Consider the following 25,745-nt stretch of genomic DNA (forward strand, 5'->3'; position numbering starts at 1 on the left):
GCCTGACTTCACACACTCTCTCTCTCTCTCTCTCTCTCACACACACATCCGCGCACGCTGCTTCAAGAAGCTGTTTTTGGTTTGCAGGCTGATATCGCTCAACGGATATTCGACATAAGAAGCCAGTTTTGTTGTTTTTTTGCTCATTTAAGTGCTTGAACAAAGGATGATGAGTAAAAATTAGTTCCCATCTCGAAAGAAACATTTTGACAAAAAATAAAAGGGAATCATTTCAAAACTATCCTAACAGCACTTACTCATTCTTGATCACCCTGTTTTGACACGGAGAAGCCGAAATATGCCCATAGATAACCTGATAGTGACAACTTGTACAGTGCCCACCATAAATGATTACACAAGACCCCGACCCCACCCAAAGAAATTTGTTAGAAAACCCAGCCTTTCCTTACATTTTTTTTTCTTCTTTTTATGGCATACTATTTGTTACACACACACACATACACAATCACGAGGAAGCATTCCAACGCTCAAGAGAAGCCCAACAAAAGCATTTTTAAACGACATTGAAAAGTTAAATGTCAAGTTGACTTGCAAAAAAGGGGGGGGGGGGGTGGATTAGCGGTGGCTGTCCGCCTCTGCAGTGAGGCCTAATCAGGCCACAGCAGCAAGAAGAGTACTCGAGAACGGGGAGCCAGATTGCGGTGAGCTGGTGGATGCTCGCTCGCTAGAGAAATCAAGAATCGCCAAGGACCTAATGAATGCATACGCATTGCAGGCTGGCATACATTTAGCAAGGGGGGCGGGGGGGGTGTAAAGTCGCACATGGAACAACCGTGCTTTAAAAACAGTTTTTTTTTTTAAAATGTAGTCCAGCCTGACTACTGACACCAAAAGGGCTTTCACTAAAAGTGAATATTTGGCATTTAGTCAAATCCTCTGTCATGTCATAAATCGATTCCAATTCTACATTTCCAAATTAGCGGGCATCACAACAGGTGGCCTTTTGGCAAAAAAAAAAAAAAAAAAAGAAAAAAGTTAACATAATCATGGCTTTATCAACACTACCTGAGTTACATTTAATAATTCTGTTTGTTCTGAGAAGTAACAGCCCACAGCCATTCTTTTAGGGAAGAGTTGTGTCAATAGAGCTCTAGTAACTAACAACATCAAAGTAATTAGTTTACATAAAGTGCTAACAATCCACGTTAACCAAATCATAGATTTTAGAAACCTCAAAAGGTCCTTAGTTGTGTTCAATACTGATTTGGAGGTGATGAATGTGACATCACGGCGAGCAAATTTGGGCTTCCTAGACTTAATTACAGCTAGTTTCAACACATCCGCATAGTGAAGAACCGCCTTCGACGACTCCGTGTCGGCCATCTTGCAACTACCGACCCATTAGCTAATGGCATTCAAACATGACCGCCAACATTTCTTCACATTTCAACACAGCTTGATAAAAGGCGTCGTTGCAACCCTCGTCGATGAATTCCACCAGTAAACATGCAGGACTGACTAGACAAACAACAACAAACAAAGGCCGAGTCATGCTAGTTAAGGTTCAAGAATGTGACACGCGTTCCTTCACCTCGCCCCGCCATCGACGCAAACAAAATGAATCAATGAGCGTATTGAGTCATGGAAACAAAAATCCTAAACGTGAACTGAACCTGATGTGAAAAGTTGGCATGTTGGTTGTGAAGGCGTTGCCACCTGTCGCACGCCAACGGCAGGGTGAGGAGGGGCGGGGTCACAGTCAAGAGGACGCTCACGATCGGTAAAACTCTACAACGGGGGTTGCGAATTGCCCTGCAGATTTTTAAGACAAAGATTCCGGCCCTTCTATTTACTAACATAGACAGATTGACTTAATTGAGCCACTGGGAAGGCATTCGTTTCAAAAGGTGTTCTCAAGTCGCTCGCCGTGCCTGGATGGTTACGTACAACTCTTGCGAAAGCGTCAGTGGCGTTTTGGCAGTTTTGTCGGATGGCCGCCACAGCCCACCGCGATAAAGGCTTTAGGAGATGCAGTTCACTAATGACGCCTTCACTTTGCCGACGTCATCGGCCACATTGGCCACAGCCCGTCCGCTCGTTCTATTGTAGAGGCACCGATCGATCTCCTTCATCGTCCGCGTATTAGTCCGACGCCGTCAAAGTCGTCGCCGCGCTAAAACAAGCAAGTGTTTTCACAGTTGTCCACTTTCTTCCACTCCAACACCAGCGAGGATTTCCAAGGAGGGTAACCACAGCACCCAGAAGAGACGGAGCCAAGCACTGCGGACGTCTACCTCATTGATCAGGTCCATCCTTGGTCTCGGCATAAACCAATACTCGATTTGGATCTGAAGAAGGGGGAACATGACAGGAAAAACATGCTTAAGAGTATGTCAGATGGCATACTTTACTTTTTACAGCAGTGGTAAGCACAGGAACCAAATGCATAGACCGTCGCTGGTTTACAATGCATTTACAAAGCATTCACAATACTTTGCATTTTCCACATTTTGTTATGCTACAGCACTCATTCAAAAAGTCAGATTTTCTTTTTTTATTTTTATTTTTTTATTTACAGCAAACACGAACCTCCAAACGTCATTATGGAATGTTGTGTGAAGAGTTTTATATATATATATATATATATATTTTTTTTTTAAGTTATCCCAGGGGGCAGCCATTTTGTCACTTGCTGTCAATGAAAATGACATCACAGTTGTTCAGGGCTCATTTAACTACCAATCACGGCTCACCTGTCTTCTGAAGCCATGATTGGTCGTTACCTGAGCAACTGTGATGTCAAAAAATGGCCGCCCCCTGAGAGGGACAAAAACTGCTTTTTTTTTTTTTTTTTACTGCTTCCTAATCTCATACTCCACAAACACAATATCAATCAAAATGCCGTGTTTAGACTAGTGGGGCTGCATGGAAGACATTGTAATGAAAAAAAATTGGTTAACTTTCCCTTAAAATGAAGTGAATACTTTCTGGATGTAATATATAATGACATTAAATGTGTAACGCACATAGTTTGGTGTATAAAAAAATAAAAAAAATCTAGATTTTAAACCTGCTAAGCTCATACCAGTCATCTTTTTTTTAATATCTTGGAGGAGTGTTTTTTTCCTCCTTAAACTACAGGTCCCAAATGCCCAGTTTTCATTTAACGACTATTGTCCGATTGTTTTTACTGTCAACTTGCATTTACATTGAAATGACGCATAGTCGAACCTCTTGGATACACGAAACGACACGCATGCACAGACAGATGCTCAAACCACAGGCAAGCAGTTCCACTAGGCAACATCACAGAGGTCTACATTGATACACTAATAATACTGTACCAATATTAACCATTAGTTAGGCTTTGCCAACACTGAGCTTTTCTAGATTTTTTTTGCTACATATCTGCCCTCGACTTTATTATTATTATTATTATTATTATTATTATAAGTAATATAGTGAATAATATTTATGAATTAATGGTTAGGGTTAGCAACAGGTACATTTTTTTTCTGAAACGTCATAGCTATTCTAAGGTATGGTAAATGTATTGGATTTGTATTCAGATTTGGAAGTGGCCTGATTCCAATCTGAAAATGATGGATGGAAAAATTTCATGAGGTAAACACAAAAACGTTACTTACATTGTTTTTGCAAGCTGAAAACGTATTCCATTTCTGTTGAGAAAAATTAAACACATCAGTGAATGTTAATAGACACGAAACATTTATTACGGAGTTTGCCAGTTCGCTTAAGCATAAATATCTCTTGAAAGCTGACAAGCATTTGTTGAGATTAGACACAGACAATTTGAGTGCAAACCAGCATTTAACGATGACACAAATCATTTGAGGCTTGAATGCGGTTACCTTTAGTGTGATAAGTGACAGCAGCTTTGACATCGAAGGACCCCCAGCTCCGCCTTCTGCAGACATCTTTAGACGCGGCTTGCTCTTGAGACTTGCCAAACGACACTGTGGTTGTGCGGCCCTGTACAGGTTTAGCACCATTGTCCTTACAGGCATAATCTCCGCAAGTCTTTTCTCCGTTCTCCTCCTCGGCCGGGACACAAAGATGAGAACAAGCTGGCGAAATAATTAAAGTCCGTTTCCCTGCATCTGGAGCCAAGGTGCCAGGCTCCAAGAAGAAAGGGCCTTCCGCAAAGCATGGCTGGCCAGCTTTGGCCTGACACTGGCCCGCAGATGGGTTGTCGTCTGTCGGCACGAGCCCACTTCCCCCTTCTGGGCCCAGGTTGGGCTCATTAATGAACGAAAGTCCCCATTTGTTGTGGAAGATTTCTCCCAAGGCTTTTTGATTTGTCTGAGCAGCCGGCGGGTTGAGGTGACGGGCACTGGGGAGCGCGGGTTGCATATTTATTGGGTAAATTAAGAGGGAACACTTTCTCAAGTCATACGCCTCTCCCTCAACTTGGCTGTTCGTAGGGCTACAGTTACTTTCAAAAGGAGATGCTACATTGTCGCCACTTCCGGGAACAGCAGGAGCAAAGTAGGTACCCACTGACGGGCAGCCGTTTCCACTAGCGGAAACCGGGCCGTTAGTAAAGCTAGCTGACGTGATGGTTTTCATAGCGGACATGGGGACCTGTGAGAGTCTCACAGGTGGAGGCAGTGCTTCTGCTCCACCTTGAGCTACTTTGTTGAGGTTCTCTTTGACTTTACTTGCATAACTGATCTTGGGAACTATTTTAGCACTGCTATTGTCCACAGGAAACACTGGAGGGGGCTTGAACAAAGTCCACGAGTCCTCTTTTGAAGGTGCACAAACCTTGGCTTTGTGCCGCTCCTCAGTCTTTTTACCAGCAGCTTTCCCATCAGAGTTCTTCCTCTGAAGTTCCCCCACTGAGGCCTCAGAGGCTACAGTCCGTCTTGGCGCTGGCTGAGTTTCCCCTCTATGTGTGCCTTTCAAACAGTCAAGTCTAGATGTCCCTTCCTTCTCGGTCGCCTCTGTATTAAAAGTTGCAGGCTCCTGTGTAGTGATTCCCTGCTGCATGTCATTTTCTCTCGCTGCATTGTCAGTGTTCTTCATGTTGTTACATCTGGCTTTGCGTTTCTTCGGCGTGGTATATCCACCCTCGGAACCACTGCCATCATTGTCCTTGCACGAGTAGCCATTTATAATCACGCCGCAGTGTGCGACGCCATTTTGCAGCAACACAGAGTCTTTCTTATCCTCATGATAATTCAAGTCAACAGCCTTATTTTTAAGGTCCATAGTCTTTTTGTAGTCTGGTCCTTTCATGTTCACTTTTGGAGCTGTTGCGTACAGCCGTTGTGTTGACTGCTTTTTCACATTTGTGTTACTTGTGTGTTTGTTTCCATTGCTGTTGGGAGGATGCGGTATACCAACAGCAGCAAACAAATGCGTACTCTTTTCCACCTCCTCTTCTCCAATGGTTAGAACTTTTTTGTTGCCTGGAAGGGAGATATAAATAAACTGTTGTTCATAAAATTACATTTTAACCTGAGGTAAATGCTTTGTTACGTATTTTATTGTACATCATTATAGTTCATCTTCATCCCTTTGAACTTGCCCACCTTGTATTGAATTAATTCAGTTTACCTTTTGAAAAAAATAAAGTGCCAAAACAAGGCATGAACATGATACTCGAAGAACACAGAACAACAAAGCCCTCAAAGTGCACTTTGGTGATTTGCTCCTTCAAAAGTCAGCCTTCCTGTTATTGCCTGCAGCAGAGGTCAAAGTTCACAAACACTGCTGCTGTCATCATGGCTTCAACTCGACAGCAGAAGGCCAACTCATGCCACTGCTGGTTTAAACATGAACCTTCACCCAAAAATACATGACTGACACATCTGAGGATGAGCTCTGTGTGTTGCATTACAGCTATGTGATATCAGGCAGAACGCATCTGTCAAACGGATTCTTCAAAGAGGCCTGAATATATATATATATATATATATATATACATACATATATGTATAAAAATACATCATAAAGAGTGTTTTACTGGTGTAAAAATTGATTCAAATTACAATTTGTAAACCCATATCTGGCCTACAGCCAATAACTATAAAAGCAGAGCAATGAACTGCTGGTTCAACCAAGAACTTCACGTTCAAAGCCAAATTGTCATACCATTAATGACGTGTAAAGCGTATGGGACACCTTCAAACTCGTACTTTGATCGCATTGTCACGGTGTTGACGCGTGTTTTTCGGCGCCTGAAAATGCAACAGGCCTGTCAAAGCTACCTAGCACTAGCTAACATCAACTAGCTAGCAGCTCGGCCTAAACGTGTCATTGCGTGGCCGCCTCATTAAACAATCCCTAAAAGGATAATATATACTCAAGTATGTCACGGTGGAAGCATTTCGTTGTAGTATTTAAAAACTCAAGTTAGCGGCTAACTAGAGCATTCGCCCGTCAGTTATGTTTTAACATGGCCGACAGGAAATGGCAGCTCCGAACATTCCAGTGGAGCCGGCTCCTTTCCCTACACGGGACGACAGCACAAGCGTGCTGAAATAAGCTCAACTCATTTCCACGGCCACCACTCTTATTAGTGTTTACATAAAGGTTAATAGCTTGAGGCGACCACGAAAGCTTTTCGTGTAGTGTTGGGGGGAAAGTGAGTGAGGGGACCGGCGCACAAGGTCAATTCCTGATATGTCAAACCACCGCCAGCGACAACTGTCACGCAATGTCAGCTAGCCAGTGAGCTTTACATCCAAAGGCGTCTCCGGACATAACGTCCGAGTATTTAGTAGTTTTGACCAATAAAGCACCCTTCATATGATGTGTAATATTATGCCGTAAAGCAAGAAGTGTAGGTTAACGCTTAAATCACGTTGGCTGGAAGGCTGGTAGTTGCTAGTTGACATTAGCTGACTAAGGCTAGCGAGTACTAGCTAACTTTTACGGATGTACAAACCTGTTTTCTTCGCGTTCGTTTCCTGATGCTGGCGCTGGTGGAAGTGGCTCTGATCATGTTTTTGGCAAGCGGTCCACCGAGGAGGGCTCGCGTCGTCTCCGCGGTGTTGATTCCGAGTGTCCCGTGCCCGATCTTTGGGCTGTGCCTCCATTGAATTGGAGAATGTGCGAATTGTTCAACGGGCGCTTTACGCTAGCTCGCCGGTGGAAAGGGAGAGGAAAAAAAAAAGTGCAGACCAGTCCAATCACTGCCAGAGCGAAACGGAAGCTATTTGAAGACTGGAATCGTCAGCAGTAAACGTCTAAAAATGGTTTGTCGTCCTGACTAGAGTCCACGTTGAGAGTTTATGCGAAGTTATACAGCAGACATTATCACTGATTTGAAGGCATGTTGGGTATTTAAACGAATCGAAGGCAGTGGTGATATTATTTGTAACTGTCGGGTGGGGTTGCTGTTTGAACTCAAATCATAAGACCGGAGGCGCTGCCACGTCTCCAACACGTCCAGTGAAGGGTCCTGGTAGAGTGCAACAGCCCTCTTTTTTTCACAGCATGAAACGCAACTACAGTGTCTGCTCGGTCATCTTTTTTTTACCAAAGGTGGCAAAAGTAGCTCACACTTTGTCCTAAAATACAACTACAGATAATTAAGTAACAAAAAAGACTGGTAATTAACGTAGAAGCTGATACATAATGTTTACTTGTAGGAAAACACCACAGATTCTGAAATGTACTTATAAGTGCAGAAGTAAATTATTTGCGCCGTCAGTAACGTTGTATACAAAACTACAAATAACTACATATACAATAACTTGGCAAAATAGTTGCATATATTCTCGTACGTGCCGAGAAGAAAAAAATCATTAGACAAGTTAAGAGTTGAAAAATGCAATTTAAGGAGGCCGGTGCGTAGAAACTGCAGTCAAGTTCTGTAACCTTAGAAAAATCTAAAGTACGAGTTAAAAGTAGCCTCTTCAAACACTTTTTAATATATGAATCTCAAATTGACAAAAACATAGAATAGAATATGCAAATTCAAATATCATATCACTTTACCACAATATTTGTTTTTATAAGACACTAAGGAAAATTCAGCCTCAATGGTCAATGATCTTAAGCCAATATTCTTTGTTCACACGTAAGACAGCAAAATAGGTTTACCAGGCAAAGATTATTAGGCATATCTCAGAAAGGCACATTAAAATCACATGAGAAGAAAAAGAATGAGTCTAATGGACATAGTACCATCCAATTAACGTTTCGTTAAAGGACAATCGCAATCATTTGGAAAAACTATATAACAAACTAAGACCAACAAGCAACTAATATATATGCAGAGGTCAGATTGGAGTTTGGCTGGCATTGGTTTGAATTCTTGTCAAATCAATAGTGAGGAAAAACCCCGGTGGTTAGTGTAAATTCTAACCCAGACGCTTCTTTGAACGTGCACAATAAATAATAGAAGGAACAATAGTACCATCTTGTGGCCATACATGCAAAGAGACTCCAATATGTACAATAAAGTGTCTGGCTTTTTGTGCAATTTTCTTAAGATGAATTAACTTGAAAATCCAAAATAAACAATAGGATGGATAAACCCCCTCCCCCTTTAGAAAACAGCACATGAACCCACATAAATGGCCATGCATTTTAAAATATTAATAACATGACTGAACATAACTGACATTGCCCCCCCCCTCCTTTTTTTTTAGCATTGCAAGAAATACCATACTGACAAATCATATGACATTAGGCCTTCGACACAATGGCATTTATTGAAAGAAGTTGAAATACATTAAAAGACATTACAAAACAATATGATCCGCTCCCACTGCAGGGAATAGAAAAAAAACGAAGTCAAATATTGTGAAACGAGCTAATCATGTGATTTAAAAAAAAGACAACCTTAGTTGTTTTCAGCAGAGTTGAAATACCTGCTGTGATACTATCACCAAATCAACATCTGTCAGAGATATCCCTTTACTAATTTTTTCTATTATTTATCTATTATGCTAGTTGTTTAGACTGTTGTTTGCTGTACTTAATCTTCGGAGATGTTTCTAATACAGTACTTTTATAATATCAATAATTATAATAATTGTTAAAATATTACAAAAAGCTCTCAGTGTGATGCTGCTTGACCAGTGTCAATTACAATCACAAAAATAAATTACTGTTAAACTAAAATGAAATTAGTCTTAACTAATCACATATACAGTTATACAGTACAATTTGGAGCATTTGTAGTGAGATGCTTTGAGGTGTGGAAGTCCTCGAGAGTATCATTACAAATACAAATAAAAAGTATCTTTAATTGAAAGAATACATAGATTTGAATGTATGGCAAGAGCAGAATTTGTAATTCATTACATTGTGCTGTTGTACTCTAGAGTGGTCAGCGTCATGTGAAAATGAGTACACAACCTGAGAATTAGGAATCTCGAGCATGCAGCACTCCAAATGCTAGTGAAGTTTAAGAAGGGGCACATAAAGAATAATAATTCTCTTAAGTTACTGATACTTCATTGTAATCGAGGCGCTTACTGAGGTGTGCTATACAGTATGGCTCATGAGTTCAAATAAAAAGTGCATTTCTTTGGAAGTAGAGTATTCAAAATATTAATATTACTATAATAATATGAATCAAAATAGCTTTGTTGCGGACTACCTTAAAGTGAAGTCAACCCAAAAAATTTCTTCACAAGAATATGTTTTATGCAGCCCCACTAGTCGAAACATGGCATTCCGATTAATATTGCATTTGTGGAATATGAACTAAGCAGCAAAATCCAACTGTTTTTAACCATTGCAGGGGGCGGCTATTTTTTCACTATCTGTCGACTGAAAACGACATCGAAGTTGCTCAGGTAAGCACCAATCATGGCTCAGCTTCAAAAAACAGGTGAGCCGTGATTAGTCGTTACCCGAGCGCTGAGCAACTGTGATGTCATTTTCAGTCAAGAGAAAGTGACAAAATGGCCGCCCCCTGAGATGGCTAAAAACGGGGAGATTTTGCTGCTTAACTCATATTCCATAAATGCAATATAATCAGAATGCCGTGTTTTGACAAGTGGGGGCGCATCGAACATTTTATTGCAACTAATTTTTGGGGTTGACTTCCTCTTTAACAGCAGCTGACATGCAGTCATTACACATGTTGCACGGCTCAGCTGAGGCCTGTTAATGCTTGAGTGACACTGTCCACTGTCATCCTCTTTGTCGGCTCACAGTTTAAATTGGACATCTTCATGCCGTAGGACCTTGTAGGTGAGCCAGTAGAGGACATTAAACATAAGGAAACTCATCGGGAACAAGGCGCGAGAGATGGTGTCAATCTTTTTGGCTCGGTCCACAAAGCGCCGCCTTATGTCATAGTAGCCCAAGCCAGGAGGTAAGTCAGCAAACACTGGAGTTGCATCCATTTCCGAAGCACTCGCGAGTCCAAGGCCAAAAGTGTGGAAGAGTAAACCCTGGCGTGCCAGCTCCTCTTCCTGAGAAAGAGAAAAGACTGAATTTAGAGGATCGGGTGTGTTGTCTTTTTTTTGCAGCTTGTTGTTTTAAAGCGAAGCGGGCGGCGACACGTACCCTAGCACAGGCACTGCACTGCTGCCCTGCACTCCCATGAGCCGCGTCATTGCCTGACATGTTGCCTTTCGTCTTACTCTCCCCACTTCCCTGCTAATGGAAGAGAGAGAGAGCGGCACATAGTCTACATGGAATCATCCAACTGCATGTTTGTGTTCATTAACAGTCGTTGTTTATTACAATGTGAAGGAAAAGTAAACAGAGCGTTGCGTTGGCATCCTGTCAAATAAATGCAAATGTTCCATGCAACTGCTTTGAGGGCTGTGATTTAAACATTGAAGACTGTTATGAATCCTACTTTGGTCTAACAAGTGCCGCTTCTTTCAAGGAATATTTTAAATTCCAGAGTGCCAAAGCACATTTTGTCTCCTCTTCTTTTTTCCTCATGAGAGTCAAGGTGAGCTAGAAAGATGTTAAGTGTGCAGCCGAGAGTGGGAAGGGGTGACGGCTTCAATTAATTACAGGTCAACGCTGTCAGTGGCGCAACATGCAGCTGAGATGCGGAGCCCGTGCATAGCCGGGCAGAGGGAATTGCAGGTGACAGCTGCCCAAGGGGCTGCGCCTGAGTGGATGGCTTGCACTCACAGTCCGTTGCCGCTCTTGCTCTCTGAGCTTCTTCCTGAGTCTGAAGAACTCCTTGTGCTGTCGGGACACAAAATTCACGGCTGCGTACTCCAAGAGTGCGGCAAACACAAAGAGGAGACACACCGCCATCCAGATGTCAATGGCTTTCACATAGGACACCTGCAAAAACAGAAATGTCTCAGTATTGGACCAAGTCCCATTTCATATAGTACAATTTTCACTTTCTTTTGTTCATATCCAGCCAATCGAAATCCATTCAACACTTAAAAATTCACTTTAACTCATACTTTGGCCAGGATATTCTTGACGTAGAGGCAGTAGAACCATGTGCTTTCTCCCAGCCAATCACGGTAGAAGAAAATTATTGCTGATAAAGCAACAAAATGTAGCAATATTATTATGATAGATTATTAGATTAGAAAACGTCTTACACTAATATATTGCATTTACAAAAGTAAACAAAACTCGAAAACCTTAATCTGAATGGAGTGGCCTGATTATGTGGTTTTTTTTTTCCCCAAACAGATGAGTTGTAGATCTTGAAGCTTTTTGCACAGAGCTCTACTCTCACATCTATGGTCGTGTAACAAAAAAGCTCCATACACGAAAATTCAATCTGCTTGGAAACAATCAATCGTTTTAAAAGCTTTTTTACTTGCCAACCTGTTGCAGCACCAGCCGGATGTTTGTATTCTATGCAGTTTTAACCCTTGGTGAAATTTACATAAAAGAATTTATGCTTATTTTAGGTTGATAGGTTAACCTCTTTGTCTGATGAATGTTTGTTATTTTACATCATAAGACACTGTATTAAAATGCTGTGTTGCCATTGAGGAAGTATTTTACACTGGATTATATTTATTTTCTTAATTTGAACTGTCCCTTCATTAACCCTGAGTTTGAAATAAATAATTGACTTGTGGGTGTTTTGCTCCCCACATTAGTGGGGCAAGGAATTGTGGGATAGGATTCCATGTTTCGTCAAGCTTAAGAGGAATTCAAGCAGCTCGTACCATGGCTACCACTGACACCTCGCAGGCATTTCACTTAGGGAGCTTTCCTAAGTAAATACACATGTTCTATCATCTAGCCTAAGGAAACTGCTATATATTGCATGCTTTATAGTGACATAGTGACACACCTCATTAAACCAAAGAGTCCATACGACACTGGGCTAGTGGGTGGAGAAAAAGCAGTCACTTTTCTCCTGCCGCAATGTTGATTTCTACTTGAACACCGCGTTCTAACATGTAGCCTCCACAAAACGCAAACACAAGCTGCAAACCTCAAAAGCCATGAATGACCTTCCTCATCAATTTCTCTCTGTGCATTGCCACAGCATATCCTGACTTGATTGCGTTACGGTAACGTTAGGGAAGGCAACTGTCTTTACTATTTAAACACTACAAGCAATCCACTTAGTAGTTACCGGTACTCAATTATTAGTTAGCCCACAGCCATGTTTTTGCCAGATCATTGTGGTGTGAAACAAGAATTTGTTAAGGGAAGCAAGAAAATAGGCTCATTGTTGGCCACCCCAAAGTTGGGATACAAGCAACAACGGTACAGCGGGCTCAGGTAATCACCTGTTTTCTAAAGATGAGCCATAATTGGTTGTTACCTGAGCCCTGAGCAACAGTGATGTCATTTTCAGTTGACAAAAAGTGACAAAATGGCCGCCCCCAGAGATGACTAAAAGCGTGTGGATTTTGCTGCTTAACTCGTATTCCACAAACGCAATATCAATCAGAATGCCACGTTTAGACTAGTGAAGGTGCATAGAACATATTCTTGTAAAGAAATATTTTGGGTTGACTTCTACGTTAAGTTATCAAATATGGTTCCTTGGGGCTACGTGTCATAAAGCAAAGAGTCCAACCTTGGGCAGGGACGCCCTGGAGCCGGAGCTCTGCGTCGTCATGGTGAGCACCGTGGTGATGCCCAGGCCTACCCTGGCCGGAGCCGCATCCATGTTGATCCAGAAGGACACCCAGGAAAGGATGACAGTGAGCAGGCTGGGTATGTACATCTGGATCAAGTAGTAGCCCATCTGGCGCTCCAGGTAGAATTTGACCTCAATGCAGGTGAATTTACCTAACCACAGGAGGAGATACAGGTACAAACTAACAGGCTCATTAGAAGTAGAGCGACAGAGGTCCTCCGAGATGCTGGACGGGGGTCAACCTATATGTTGTTTACCTGTGTTGTAATGCTTGGTGCAATAGCCGAGGCCTTGCTCCTCTTTCAGCACAAACTGAGGGAGCACCAGGTCGTCGGCCACCTGCACGGCGCCCACGTCCAGCCACTCAAAGATGAGATCATTCATGGTGTAGCCAACTAGAAGAGAGAAAGAAGCTTGTTTGCAGAAGTCAATCCAACGTTGTCAACTGGCTTTAAAATGAGAGTCACTCACAGCTCTCCAGCTGCATGATACACGTCTGACTGTCCATGGGGAAGTTTTTTAGATCCATGGGGCACGAGAGGGTTAATGTCAGCCTGGAGGACGCAGATGGCACACCGCATTTCAATCATCCAATTTTGTAGGTCCGAGCAATGACTTTAGCAGTGGCAATTAATTCAGCATCAGGGGAAGCTGCCAATGATATGATGCTTTTCTGTCTTTCTGTATTTAATATTTGATACAGAAGTGTACCATAATTCAATTGCAAAGTTAATGTTCCCTAATTGAATTTAATCTGCCTAGTAGGCATGAGTGGCCTTTATTAATTTTTTTCATCGGCCTTTGGGTTCAGGTATAAATGAGTCTTATGAACTCTACTTGGCCACAAGTGGCCTCGAAAATGAGTGATGAAATTAAGAAAAATAACCTGAACAATTCTGTTGATCTACATTACTACATCAGTACTGCTAGATGATCAGAACTCAGCTGTAGCTTTTATAATGATGAGTTCATCTGCTGGAAGAAGCCGCAATGTTTTATAATGAGGGGAGTTCGGAAATATACATGATACCATTATAAACCCTATACACACATTTCATCAGGTTACCATTATTGTAAAGTGATACCTACAAGTTCAAATTGTAGTTTTTTTCCCCCCCGCATAAATGCCACCGGATTTTGTGGCTACATTTGCCATATCATAAATGTTGATAGAAATGAAATCAAGGCTTCATATTTCTTACCATCTACTCTCCTGATTATTACGCCACACTGCTTTTGTGTCACTTTAGCGACTTGAATTTATTTAGCCTGCAGTTATTGTTTACCATGAACATGTTCATAGGATTAGCTGGACACCAATTACAACTCAGCTGAACTGGAGTGGAAAAAAAAAACATGAGGCGGGATATAAAACCAGCTGTTATAGAAGTGCATTCATGGAAATTGATTTTTCATTCTTGAGAAATGTAATGTAATAAGCTCCAATACAAGAGTTGAATAAAAAAAAAAAAAAAAAAAAAGATAACTTGACAAAAGAAAATTGCATTCCATTTTCTATACTGCTTATCCCAGTGATTCCAAACCAGCCCATAATATGCTAGGCGAGATTATTAGGTCTCCGATTTCACTTCATTGGTCCAAAAATCATTCATGTATTCCTATGTCAACACAGTTTACTTACAATAAGAAATTTTGTTCAATGTAATTTGTTGTCTAGTCAGATGCAGAGTGTAATGTGCATTACCTGATGCTATAGAGGACATTTCCATTCTGGAATATTCTGAGCAGTGTGTTGTCCGTGGTGACATCATGGAAGTTTGCTCCCTTTTCATTAGCAAAGAACAAGTCGGGCTTCCAAATGGAGTCCAACATGGACGGGTCCAGGTCCAGTGAGTCATCCGGGTACTCTTTGTAAGCTAGTCGAGGGTCGTTCCACTGCTGGCGCAGAAATACGTTTAGACGGTAGTCCTGCAATTTAGATACATAGAATAGTTAAAGGCTTGAATAACAATTCTAATGAAAAAGTGAATATTTTTTTTAAAATCAGGCTTAAATTATTGCATTCTTGTTTAGACCTTTCATGCATTATATTCACCCCGAGCTAATATGTACTGTATTAAAATGACAGGTGCATGACAAATCAAGGAACATTTTCCCAGCCTATGGACAAACACTATTAGGCATCCAAATAAAAAGGGCATTTGTGGGCCTCTCAGTCATTTAGGCAGAGGAAGGTTGACTTTCAACAGTCTAGAGTAGACTGTGATTTGTGTTTGTTTTTTTACCAACAAGTATCCATTCAGAGACAAGTCAATCTGACCTCTCTAAACAGGTGAGTGTGTAAGAACAAAATGAAAAGGCTGCAAAAAAATACTGACACTTACCGGCTTGTGTGCTCATCATCTAAAACGACACCATACTCCACTTTCAATTATGACAATTAATATTTAACGAGGACCCCTTTTAAGTATTTTAGAAAATACATGAGTCTCACTATCTCTAAATGTGAATAAATAAAAGCCCTCAGAAAGTGTTCAGACCTCATAAATAAGAGAGAGTTCTTTTTTGGAGTCTTTTTAAACCTTGATGAGGAAATCCCATTTGACATTTTGCATTTTATTGATGGTGTTAACAGTCAAAGAATATTCATGAATTAATGTCTGTAAGTTTATCTTCTTCTAACTGAAGATTAATTAATGTTCGGTCCACTGTACACAAATTATGATAATAAATCTTATCATCAGTGATGATTCAAAGGAGAGGACATATTAATAAATGTTGTGTTCCAAGACTATTTTTACACATCGATATGCCCCTTTATGGATACTCAACATTTACTTATTATTTAATTTACTAGTTTATTAGTATTGTAGTACTAAAAGCATTAGTAAATAAAAAGTTAAATACATTTTTATTTCAAAATGACATGAATGTCCAGATTGATGCAGTCAGAGGACTATTACACTGCAATGTTTTCATAACCGTGTTTATATTAATATATATTTTCAAACGCGAATACAGTATTCACTGGGAGCCAAGCGAAACTGACACCCATAACGTAATGTAATTGATGAAAATTGTAAAAATGACACCCCAGGTTATAAAATTAATTTAAAAAAAAAGGGGGGGGGGGGCATTGACTGTACTGTACTTGCCTATAAATGCCACAATATGGCAAAAAAAGGGCCACTTTTACCCAACTAGAGCTCCTCAACGCACCAAGATGCTATCAGATGGTGCGAAAGCAATAATGTTATAATACTGGACAGGCAAATTCACAAATGTATGTATTAGAAATTAGAAACCCAAGTCAAAATATTGCAGGGCAATTGCATCTCACTGCAAACTACAACTACAATAAACACATGGTCAAATGAGCACTGCTCTTTAGTGTCAATCAAAACATATTATTATGCTGTGCTCTGCTTTGGAGGATCATGAGGAAAACTCACCATGGTGGTTTCAGTGATGGAGCCGAAGCTGTTGATGAAGATGTTGCAGGTGACGTTCACAGGAGGTCCTAAAAGGGGCACATTGTTACACAACATGGTCACAAAGGTTGCCTTATTTCTCTAATACTACAATGTGTTTAATAAACAGACCCATCCAGGAATACTAGTCCCCTCCCATTTATGTAGCCCATATGTTGACCACTACACATGAAATATTTAAGTGCCTCATTTCCCTGGGGGCAATAATTTATTGATTCTACTTTAGTTACGTTAGTGTATTTATAGATAATCAGCTGGGATTTTTCCTCAGCATGTACTGACGACAGAGTGGAGAGAGGTATCAAATATGACATGAAATATATATGAAAATCAACCCTGGAGACTTGTGTGGGGTAAAGTGTGTCAGAGAGAATCTTCTGGCTTCATGTAGGGCTAGAGATCAGGATTGGACTTAAATAGGCCTGTGGGGGGTAACAACACGGGCACTGCTGCGCATTTCAAATTAAAAGGATCTGAAGGAAGTGTAAAAATATCCCAACCCAAGGCTGTGGGTCAACAGTGAAACAATGTGAAAAAACACATAAGGCTTGTGTGGGAAGCAACCCAGCCTGTAGCATCTCTGGTCCCCCTTGACCCATCTGTCAGGGATTTGTGCCACCTCAACGCCCGCATTTTTGGACAAATTGAGCGGCAAAGCTTCCTCACACCTGTCACGACAGGGAGGCTACTCCGCACTGCCGGCGCATCCGGTGTTACCTTTGAAGTTGGGTCGGATGCGAGCGTCGTAGCCAGATGTGCGACCCATCAGCTTATCCAGAAAGTCAGATGGCGAGGGCGGTCTGGATGCACCGCCGGGTAACTTCATGTCCTTACACTGGACTGACCTGCTGGGCGACGACAGCATTGACACATTTGGCATCACATGTATGTTTTATTTACGTTTTGGTGGCGATTATTCAAATGTGACATCATCATGTCGTGATATTCAATCATACTATTATGCATTTCAGCATTTGTATTCAAGGAAATATTCAATTGGTGGTTAATGGTTCGAAATTAATTACAGCATTTATACTAGTACAATCTATATTGATTGCATGCTGGTTGCATTCACATGTAGAAAAAACATGCAACTTAAATAGGACACTGGTGACTTAAGTGTTAGAACTATTTCAATATCTACAAGAGTAGTGATTAAATATACTTGTAAGAAAGTCACATACGAATGACTGTTTTGTAAGAATAAACAGAAATTAGTCTCTATAAAAAATTCCAACAAAACAAGCTTACTTGTACGTTCAGAATGTGACGTAATGAAACATGTTACAGTACCTGCCTTGCAGAAAAAACACATAAGGAGCCCACAGCAAACACACGGTGTGCAGTTGCATCCTCAAAACAAGAAACAGTCCACCTCTGGAGGGAAAATCGGACCGAAAAGAGAGAAATGCAGATGCTGGGAACTTGTTGTTGCTCCTCCAGCTAAAGCTGTCGTCTGAACTCAGCAGCTCCTCCCTCTCTCTCCCTCAGCAACTAAAGGACGCTGCTACTGTATAATTCAGAATCCCTGGGAACTTTTTTCCCCACTGCTTGTGTTTGTGGGAAAGACTTCAAGCTTTCCCTTTTTTTTTTTTTTTTAAATGGCCATAGGCATGTTCAAGGAACGACTGCAAGAATATTTAAGGAGACAGTAACCGTTTATTTCAATTCAGGGACAGAAATATTGGCCGTATTGAATTAGGTTTATTAACCAATTTTCGAACATGATACTGGCAAAAAAGATTTTGTTGAGCAATTCTAAATTATTAAACTCATTTAACACATTTCGGCACAAATCTTAGAATTACATTTAGACCACTAGTACCGGTACTGGATATCCACATTCTCCATATTTGACACATTTTAAATGATACTTCAACTTAAAGGTTCAACTGGACCCTTTTAGATTAGGTTTTGGGGCGCTTATGATGTTTTCCACAACAGCCAAGATTAAATTTAAAGCAGCTACACTGAGTTTCCACGATGTTTGCTGCACAGCTCACATTTCTATTGGTAACAGTGGATATCAGTGTTTTCCATCTTAAGCTGAGATGTCCGATGTTTCCAGCTTGCTGAGTGCATCTTCGAATGAGCGGGGGGGGGGGAATGTAAATATAAATGTGGAAGCTCGTGTTCATCGCCCCATCCAGCGATTCATCCACTTGATCATGTAAAATTAATAAGAAAGGAAGAGACGGCCCATTATTGCTGCACGTCTGCATCGCTTGGCTCTGGAGCCTTCAGTGTCAAATAGAATAAGAAATGTGTGTGGTGAGTAAACAGGAATGTATTACTAATAATGGGGAACTCAAAGGAGAATAAGAAAACTGTTTCTGCATGCTTGAGCATTTTTACCTCCAGACAACATAAGTAGGCCACGGCGCTTTGGTCTACTGTTGCAGCACAGTGGACCTACTTGATTCTTACTTAAACAACATGCTGATTTGAGACCAGGGTGGCTGCCTACATCCGTTTGCTCCATCTTGAACTTAAGCACACAGAGTACAACAATCCCTTGAGGTCAACGCATCCCACATGAGTGTCATGCGAGAATAAGGGGAGAACTCCGATTTAAAAATAGATTTTATTTCAGCCTTTCTTCCAACAAGCTGCTTTGACAGCATGTTGTGTGGCCATTACACTGTGACCAGGAGTTTGTCAGAGAAACATTTGTGCCAAGGCGAGACATCCCTTTTTTGGGGGGCAGGAGTAGGGATTCTGGTGGATAAATTTCAACTGTCGTATGAAAATAATTTGGTGAAATCCTACAATTTACATGAATTGATCAGATATTTAAAAGGACAAATTCACAAAAAGCCACTCTATTGTCAATGGTCTTCAAAGTCCTAATCCTCGTGGATGTTAAACAGCTTGGCAACTTCATTTAGGTCTGCATGTTCCTCTCCATCCTTGATAATCTACATATGATAAAAGATGTCTTAAAAAACAATTCCACAATCTTGAAGCTACCTATTTTGGTACTAAATAAGACAGCTGACCTTTCTTGCGATGGGCATTCGGTTGAAAACGTTCCACAGGATGATGCCCACCACCACTTTGTCTCGCAGGTAGAAGATGACGCCTTTGCCGTAGTCGTCTTTGTGCGTCACAGCGGGAGCAGGTGTAGGGGAGGCCACGGCACTTGATGCCACGTCCTCCGTTTCACTCTCTGAGCGGATACCGGTTCCTGCAGCACAATTTCACAGAACACAGCAAAGCTGAACACTTGGCCCCAAACTGAACAATATCACCTAGAGGAAATACATTTGAATACACACAAAAAACTGAAAGCAAAAATGTATAGAAAAAAATTACGTATAGCAGTGTCTGTTAGTTTGCCTTTAAGAGGCGGGGCCTAGTTGCGCGTGCCTGCATGCGAGTGTCAGAATGTAAGCTGTGGCTATCAGCATCTCCTGCGTGAGTGTGCTCTTTGTTGTGTTTTATTGTTCTCTCACCATTCAACAAATAACTGAAAAGGAAATCAGCGGCAGTGGCTTTACATTCCAGTAAGTATACTGTGTTAGAAAAAATAAAAAATAAAAACAATCACTTTAAAAAAAAAAAAAAAGAAATATGGTAGGGACATAAAGAGACACGATATAGTGAGGAATACTACTTAGATATTTCATTACTGCTCATACCAGACATCTCAGTGGCAGCTTTTGGTGTATCCTTGGCTGTGGCTTTGGCAAAGACCCCCACAGTGGGCAAACTGCTGTCAACAATCCCGATGGCTTCGTATCCTACGTCAGGACCCAGGTCACTCCTGTTATGCAATATTGGGACACAAGGACTTAACAGCAGACAAGTGGCCGTATATGGCAATACCATAAACTACAAAATAAATAAATAAATAAATAAACTTAAGAACTTGCAATGTGAAATATAGCTCTACAGGTTGCATTCAATACATTAGAATCCAACTGAATAGTTCAATTCAAATATTATACACATTCATTAAATACATACTTTTCAGAAAGCGAATTCCGACCGAATTTCTTTATTAAAAATCATCTGGATTGCTATGTAATATTCTAATGGTTTAAGACAGTGGCTTTTGTTTTTTTTTGTTAGCTCTAGTCTAAAACAAAAATGATTAAAAAATGTAATCATGAAAAAAGTCATTTTAATTTCTGTGTGTAGTGATTGAATTTATTTAATATCACAGTCCTAAAATAATGGCCAAAGTAATTTTTCTGGCAAAATTTTAGTCAGAATCACCGACGGACGCCTGTTTAAAATTAGAGGCGGACCGGCCTATGGTATATACCATTTTTTTTACCCCCGGAAAAAAGGCGAATGAAAGACGACGGAAGGGTACACACGCTGCAGACGGATGACGAATAACGGATGCTCATTTTGTAGTAAAATGCCCAGCTCTGGTAAATTAATTATGTCAAACTGTCACAATAATCAAAACTTTATGTTAGGCAAGTGTAAAATTAAGTTACATATTAGTCCCCCCAAAATGTTTAAAATTCTGGATTGTATGATTAATTGATTGTATTAAACAAGGTTTTGCTTATCCTGAAAAGGTTTCTGGGTTTTTTTTTCCCCTCAATGACATGAGCATTGTTTCATATTTCAGCATCTGTTTAAACCATGCAGTCACATCAGTCATCTGTGAAGTGATGGCCAAATTCCACACAATGCTTGGATTTTTTGGACCCGTTTTCTATGCAACGTGGCCTCCTGACGGCATCTACCGATGCTTGTCTGCCCTGAAACATATTGAAGGCCTAATGGAAATCCATTAAAAGGTTTGAACCTGAGTCATTTACACAGGTTCATACTACTCTAGCGTGTGCTTGAAAAAATCTATTGGAACAACACAGATATGCGGCAATCACCTGGCATCAGAAGCAGGAAATACTGTAAAGTAGTTCACTTGCTAATACGCACCAGAACATAGACTGATGCCAGTACGGCTTGTTGGCTCCCGTCATGTTCTCTCCCGCCAGTCGACCACTGACAACAGCGTGGTCGTGGTGCTCCACCCGTCTGCGGCCAAGTCTTATGTCGTAGAAACATGCAGCATCTCCCGCCTGAATGAAGAAAGAGGACACCCAAGAGCGTCGGCGGTGTGGATTAGACTGTGAAAGCATTTTTACAATAGAGCACACAAAGATTTTACTCTTAAAAATAAAATCTAATGAAAACGCATACGGCACGTCAATAGGTAGACCTTTCATTTTTGTGCCATGATTTGAGCTCATCTCAAGAGAGCGCTAAAGTCACAAGCATAAACTAGACATTAAAATCATAACACAGATGGCCAATTCTATTTCAGTGTAATCACTTGTCATTTAAAATTTAAGCAATCATTTTTACTTAACTCATTTAACTTTTTTTTTTTTTCCCCGAAAGGAACATTTATCCTTTTGTAAAGAATTATTAACAAGTAGTTTACTGACGCAGTAGTTTTCAAACATTAACCTACCACCCAAATGTTGGACCGAGCTTGCAGCTCTGCATTGACACGATAGCCACCAAAGTCCGAGTCCACTTCCAGACCTGCCGACTTGGCAAGGTCAACATTGGGCTCCAGGCCAACAGCTGCAACGACGTGATCCGTTTTTACCTGCGACATGAAGCAGGAATGAGTAACACATTTAAAAAGAAAAATAAATACATAAAAATAATAGTATCGTATGGTCAGAGTTACACTGGGCTTACCAATCGACCATCCTTTAGTTTTATTTCTAACTGATCATCTTTGCATGTCACAGATTTGACTAGGGCTTCCGAGATGACTTTTACACCCTCTAGGAGTTCAAATTGAGAATGTTATCCAATGGAGGGAGAAAAAAAAAAGTACTTCTATGAGTAGATTTCGATGAGCTACAAAGCACAACAGAGGCAAACCTGTTTTGACTTTTTCTGTTGTCCAGTTGCTGAGATACTCAGGCAGAACTTTGCCCATGTTGCCCTTTTCGGGGAACATCTGTATCACCTCCAGACTCGAATCGTGAGCTGAAACGGGACAACTAGTGAGTAATTTGTTGCAAGTGTTTTCTTCTCCTCTTTGTCTTACATCTCCTGCCAAGGGCACAGGCCAGCTCGCTGCCCAAGAAGCCGCCTCCGATGACTGTGATGGAATTTATGTTTCTGGAGACTTTGTCTAAAGATCGGAAGTCATCAATCTGGAGTGGTGAAAACGCAGAACATTCTTTTTACCTTATCATATATATTTTTTTTTTAATTGTAAAAACAGGTTTTCAACTACTGTTGTCAAAATCTCTTCGACAGCAATGCTTTCAAAAAAAAAAGAAAAAAAAAAGAAAAGAAAAAAGTATGATGACCCGGATGGGTTTTGATATCACTGACCTTACGGAACAACGTCGTCCTCTTTTTCACCTCTTCTCCGGCTCGGTCTATGACTTGCAAATTTCTTGGAACACCACCTTAGATGAGTTGAAATGAGCTTCTACGCAGTGCAAAAGGTTGCTCACAGGAAGGCTATAAGTTTGGTAATGGGACATACCTGTGGCAATCAAGCACTTGTCGTATGAAATCTCTGTGTCGTCATCCAGTTTTACTTTGTTTCCCCTCACATCCATGTGAACAACCTATAATGAGACATTTTTTGCTTGTCAAAAATCCTATCAGTAGAATTTACATCAACTAAGGTAGTTTAGTAATTTGTCAATAATTCGGCCATAGCCGCGTTTACACAGATATCTTTGTAAAATCAACCTGCCCACTCTGGTCAAATGCCTTTCAACGTAGCCTTAATTAAATGTCTCTCATGCAAAACAGAAACAATCACCAACTAACCTTTTTGCTTGTGAGAACAGCCACGCCCCCATTTTCTGCATTACTCAGTTCCTGGGGAGTAATGTAGAATGATGGTGGCTGGAAGTAAATACTGCAAAATAAAAAAATAGGGTCAATGCCATATTTTCTTTGCCCCCATTGTAGTATGACGTCAGATTACATGATGAAATGCGGTTCACTTTTCCTGCTAAGAGGTTGGAATTGTGTTTTCACAACTTGACAGACACGCGACATGCCTTCGTTCTTTTCCATTCCACTGCTTGAAACGTAGTGTTTCCGTCACAGCAGGGTCGTCGGAAAACCACAGCTCTTTGGACAAAGGCGGTCGCATGTACGGGAGGTTCGGCTCGTCCGTCACAATCAAAACCTGTTCGTAGGGGTCACCGTTAAGTTTACAGACAACAGACATGAAGCTATTTTGAAGCAGAAAGCAAACTCACACGGGCGCCGGGATCTCTGGCTCGAATAGAGCGGGCAGCAGCAAAGGAGGCGGTCCCTCCACCAATGAGGAGGTAGGGGGCGTGTGACGGGAGCGTCAGTGAGGGCCGTGCGGTGTCGAGTCCTGCAGCTTGCATGTCAGAAAGAGAGAAACGAGTCAGAGAATGGTGGACGACCAGTGCCTAAAAACCTGTTGGGAGTGAAGAGAAATGAAGCTGGGGACTAAAAAAAGTTACTGTTAGAGTAAGCTGTGAGAAAATAAATTTTAAAAACAATAAAAAAGCAGAGAAATTAACATGATGAAAAATCTCGGCATCTGCCCCCTTTTTCTGTTGCAAACGTTGCTGGAAACAAGTCTTACCACTCTCTGCCACAACGTCAGCCTGCGGCTCAGGCGGCTCTGCTGCTGGGCTTTCAGTTGCTGCAGGTTCTGTTAGTGTGACCGGAGCGGCAATAGCAGTGAAGACAAAATCAAGAGTCAAAGATGTCGCAAGTGTACGTCACAGGTTCCGTGCAAAGGACCTGGGGGCACGCCTCTTACCGCTCTCCACAAAAGGCGCAGGGGACGGCTCGGTTTGTTCAGCTGGGCCTGGCTCGGACGGGGGCGAGGGTTCTGGTAGTATAGCGGTAATATTAGTTATTAGCCTGTGACTGAGATTTTACTGTCTCAGTCAATACAGGCAACTAAATTGCTGGCATGCCCTCATATACGGCAAAAAAGACGCCGACTCCTTTCTTTACATGTCTTACCCTCCTCAACTAGTGGCTCAGCTGGTGCTTTTGCTGCTTCTTCTGGCGCCGCTTCTAAAACAAGCTCATCTGCTGTAAGGGGATCCATAGCACGAGTTTAGACTAAGAATTTAAGACTACTAATGGGGAAAACCACGAAGACTCATGCATTTTCTCACCTAGGTAATACGAATACAGACAATGCATCGTACAATGAATCATAGCTGGATGATGCCCAGTTCAAGTAAACCACTTCCTGCATATCATAGCACATTTTAAAACATTTTAAATGTTTTGTTCGAATGATTCCCTTTTAATCCCCCCAAAAATGCAGCAGTAGTCCACTTGGAAGTGCAACTTCTAGCGACGCCCAAAAGACAACATATGCTCTACATTGGAAACAACCACATAAGACACATTGACAATAAAGTTGCTTTCGATAGCAGGATACCAAAACCACATGGACACAATGATCAACATATAAAGACAGTGACTGCAACTGTGAAGAGTTAATATACTGGGTTAATACAACATGAAGCTGAAAAACACAAGGGCACTTAAAAAGATAAATAATCAAAAAGGTCAAGTGTGAAGGAGGAAAAATGCATCCATCACTAAATAAAATGTGAAAAATAATAATCACGAAAAAGGATTAGTACTGCATGCAGTACGTTAGGACTGAGTGCACAAAGCATTCAGAGGGCTCATGTATAAAAGGTGTGGGGAACATATGCAAAGTGTTGGAAGAAACAGTGGAACCACTAAAACTTCAAACACAATCGATTCTGCAATGCTCGCCGACAATTATTTTTTTCATATTATTGTCAATTGAACCACCCTTGCTAACCGAATTGCAAATTGCTCAAATTTCAAAACATTTTTTGCCATAGCAAATGCCGGTAATGGAAACTGAAGCAATGTAGGAGTCAAATTGTCACCATTCCAAGACATTTACAGTTCTTCAAGACATGTTTTAACCCGTCAAGTGCCAACGTAGCCAAATTACACCAAGCAACATTTCAAGTATGCCTTTATCTCTAACCATTTGCAAGCTACAACCTTTTGAAATGATGATGGCAAAACCTCAGGTGCCTTAAGGGCAAGGCAGGTTTACATTTTTCATAATCATCATAGTACGATTAATTCAATTTTGGCTGAATTCCAAATTTATGGAGTGTCCACCATATTGCATTACCTAAAAGGACCAGTTGGTGTCACAATATATTTCTAAATTGCAAGATGAGTTTCTGGTGCAATGGAAATTGGAGTCAAAACCATTACTAATATGAATTTGAAATTAATCTACACTTTTAGACATGAGGCCACATTTCATACAGACATTAATTGGAAAAGTCAGCAAA

The 25,745-nt window shown here is 41.0% G+C and overlaps 3 protein-coding genes across 14 annotated transcripts in view; all 3 read right to left on the reverse strand.

Annotated features, from left to right (window-relative positions):
• The window catches only part of nufip2 (nuclear FMR1 interacting protein 2), a 7,937-nt gene extending 534 nt beyond the window's left edge, over positions 1-7,403 (reverse strand). The window contains exons 1-4 of the mRNA XM_086013135.1: positions 6,878-7,403; positions 3,834-5,396; positions 3,609-3,641; positions 1-2,309 (exon numbers count right to left, since the gene is read on the reverse strand). The exon at positions 1-2,309 is cut by the window's left edge and continues 534 nt beyond it. Of these exons, the coding sequence (XP_085869261.1) occupies positions 2,257-2,309; positions 3,609-3,641; positions 3,834-5,396; positions 6,878-7,028 (1,800 nt within the window). The 5' untranslated portion in view covers positions 7,029-7,403 and the 3' untranslated portion in view covers positions 1-2,256. The remainder of the gene's footprint in view (positions 2,310-3,608; positions 3,642-3,833; positions 5,397-6,877) is intronic.
• A 2,317-nt stretch (positions 7,404-9,720) lies between these two features.
• On the reverse strand, positions 9,721-18,864 carry glra4b (glycine receptor, alpha 4b). 3 transcript variants are annotated; one of them, XM_086013141.1, is made up of 10 exons: positions 17,734-18,864; positions 17,158-17,285; positions 16,402-16,469; positions 14,694-14,917; positions 13,460-13,542; positions 13,246-13,383; positions 12,926-13,140; positions 11,047-11,205; positions 10,462-10,554; positions 9,721-10,367 (listed from the first exon to the last, which is right to left on the reverse strand). In XM_086013141.1, exons 1-10 carry the CDS (start codon positions 17,790-17,792, stop codon positions 10,101-10,103), a joined length of 1,434 nt encoding a protein of 477 aa, XP_085869267.1. In that variant the 5' UTR covers positions 17,793-18,864; the 3' UTR covers positions 9,721-10,100. The 3 variants fall into 3 exon arrangements, with proteins under 3 accessions (XP_085869267.1, XP_085869268.1, XP_085869266.1); XM_086013142.1 differs by having other exon boundaries at positions 10,462-10,551; positions 17,158-17,288; XM_086013140.1 differs by having other exon boundaries at positions 17,158-17,288.
• Positions 18,865-19,010: 146 nt separating this feature from the next.
• The window catches only part of aifm1 (apoptosis inducing factor mitochondrion associated 1), a 42,987-nt gene continuing 36,252 nt past the window's right edge, over positions 19,011-25,745 (reverse strand). For 7 of the 10 annotated variants that reach the window (XM_086013126.1, XM_086013133.1, XM_086013128.1 and 4 more), the window contains 16 exons: positions 24,406-24,477; positions 24,197-24,268; positions 24,017-24,085; positions 23,658-23,785; positions 23,454-23,584; positions 23,218-23,308; positions 22,925-23,009; positions 22,768-22,844; positions 22,475-22,583; positions 22,306-22,413; positions 22,117-22,205; positions 21,881-22,021; positions 21,343-21,485; positions 20,082-20,206; positions 19,440-19,627; positions 19,011-19,358 (listed from right to left, as the gene is read on the reverse strand). In XM_086013126.1, coding sequence (XP_085869252.1) covers positions 19,287-19,358; positions 19,440-19,627; positions 20,082-20,206; positions 21,343-21,485; positions 21,881-22,021; positions 22,117-22,205; positions 22,306-22,413; positions 22,475-22,583; positions 22,768-22,844; positions 22,925-23,009; positions 23,218-23,308; positions 23,454-23,584; positions 23,658-23,785; positions 24,017-24,085; positions 24,197-24,268; positions 24,406-24,477 — 1,700 coding nt within the window. In that variant the 3' untranslated portion in view covers positions 19,011-19,286. The remainder of the gene's footprint in view (positions 19,359-19,439; positions 19,628-20,081; positions 20,207-21,342; positions 21,486-21,880; positions 22,022-22,116; positions 22,206-22,305; positions 22,414-22,474; positions 22,584-22,767; positions 22,845-22,924; positions 23,010-23,217; positions 23,309-23,453; positions 23,585-23,657; positions 23,786-24,016; positions 24,086-24,196; positions 24,269-24,405; positions 24,478-25,745) is intronic. The other 3 variants (XM_086013125.1, XM_086013130.1, XM_086013134.1) reach the window with 3 other exon arrangements.

The sequence above is a fragment of the Filicampus tigris genome, chromosome 17 (assembly GCF_054856515.1).
Source record: "Filicampus tigris isolate MCC_2025a chromosome 17, RoL_Ftig_1.0, whole genome shotgun sequence".
NCBI lineage: Eukaryota > Metazoa > Chordata > Actinopteri > Syngnathiformes > Syngnathidae > Filicampus > Filicampus tigris.